At 61.8% G+C, this 1,427-nt stretch overlaps 1 protein-coding gene across 1 annotated transcript in view; it reads left to right on the top strand.

Moving 5' to 3' along the window:
• Positions 1-359: 359 nt before the first annotated feature.
• Positions 360-1,427, top strand: part of LOC104523145 (transmembrane 6 superfamily member 2) — a gene marked incomplete at both ends in the record, with an annotated part of 1,458 nt that continues 390 nt past the window's right edge. The window contains 5 exons of the mRNA XM_010165630.1: positions 360-466; positions 572-669; positions 835-938; positions 1,049-1,131; positions 1,361-1,427. Of these exons, the coding sequence (XP_010163932.1) occupies positions 360-466; positions 572-669; positions 835-938; positions 1,049-1,131; positions 1,361-1,427 (459 nt within the window). The remainder of the gene's footprint in view (positions 467-571; positions 670-834; positions 939-1,048; positions 1,132-1,360) is intronic.

Below are 1,427 nucleotides of genomic sequence, written 5' to 3'. Positions count from 1 at the left end.
CCCCGGGATTGGGGTGCTCAGCATGGAGGGTGCTTCTCTGCTGCCCTGGGACAGGAGCCAGCCCGTTCCCCATCCATACCGGGGTGTCAGACCCAGCTTCCTCTGGGCTTCACCTCCCCAGGGTTATTCCAGACCCTGGAGGAGCTGTTTCCCCCCGGCAGAGGATGAGCAGCACCCTGTGCCACCATGGGACCCCACCCGTGCTGGGGGTGTGGGGTCTCATCCTGCCCTTCCCTCTGGTTTGGTGCAAACCTCTCAAAATCGGTGGGGGCAAAGGGTGTTTCAGCTGGATGGGGGGAAATGGGGCTTCACCCCCCAGCTGTGCCTGGGGTGCGTGAACCTGTCCCCCTCTTCTGTAGCAGCCCGCTGGTGCTGATGCTGACGGGGGTGCTGGTGCTCATCGCCCTCATCTCCATCATCTTCTTCGTAAGCGGAGGGAGCCACTTCCAGGACCCTCTTTTCTGTGGTGAGTCCCCCTCGGGGTGCAGGGGCTGATCCTGTGCCAGGAGCAGAGGTTTGGGGTTTGGGGAGAGCAGTGGGACCAGCTCAGAGCTGGTTCGCTCTCCTGCAGTGTTTGTGGTGTTCTCCTTCACCTCCATCGTTGACTTGATCATCGCTCTGGAGGAGGATGGCTACATCTCTGGCTTCGTGGAGGTCTACATCAGAGAGGTACCACCTCTCCCCACCTCGGGCTCTTCCACCTGAGCAGCACTGTGCTCCTGAAGCTGCTCGTGCTGCACAGAGCACCCCAGTTCCCACGGGATCCCCTGGGGAGGGGGTGTAGGGTGGTGTTTGCCTCCCCCCCGTATGATCCACTCTCCTCCGAACGGGCAGGGTGAGTCCTACCTGCGCACGGCACACGGCATCATGATCTGTTACTGGGACGGCATCATCCACTACGGGCTCTACCTCGCTATGATCGTGGCCATCGACCAGAGGTGAGAGCAGAGGGGAGCCTGGAGGGCTCATGGAGGTGGGAGGACCCTGAATTTTGTGGGGAGGGGAGCTCTGAGCCTGGCAGGGGTGTCTGATCCTGATGTCTCCACAGAAAGAGCTACAGGAACCTGGGTCTCTTCTGGCTGGGCTCTCTGATGATGAGCATCATCGTCTTCCTCCTTGGGAACCTGATAGGTACGGGGGGTGCAGTGGGGGGCTCAGCTCTGCCAGCCCCTGGGGACAGGGGGGACATCCAGTCCTTGCTGATTCCTCCAGGCTTCCTCCAGCCCCCCATCTGCCCTGGGGGTTTTGCTCCCAAGCACTTGCCCCATGGTGGAACCTCAGTGACGTGGGGATGAGCAGTGGGAACGGGTCCTGGGCACCGAGCGCTCCGTCATGCCCACCCCGTGCTCTCCTTCCCCAGGGAAACACAGCTCTGACCTCAGCCCAGCCTTCCTCCTCAACCTGCCCTACATCCTCATCCCCACCTG

This window comes from Antrostomus carolinensis, unplaced genomic scaffold (genome assembly GCF_000700745.2).
Source record: "Antrostomus carolinensis isolate BGI_N321 unplaced genomic scaffold, ASM70074v2 scaffold39853, whole genome shotgun sequence".
Classification (NCBI taxonomy): domain Eukaryota; kingdom Metazoa; phylum Chordata; class Aves; order Caprimulgiformes; family Caprimulgidae; genus Antrostomus; species Antrostomus carolinensis.
This window is presented reverse-complemented; position numbering and strand designations above follow the sequence as displayed.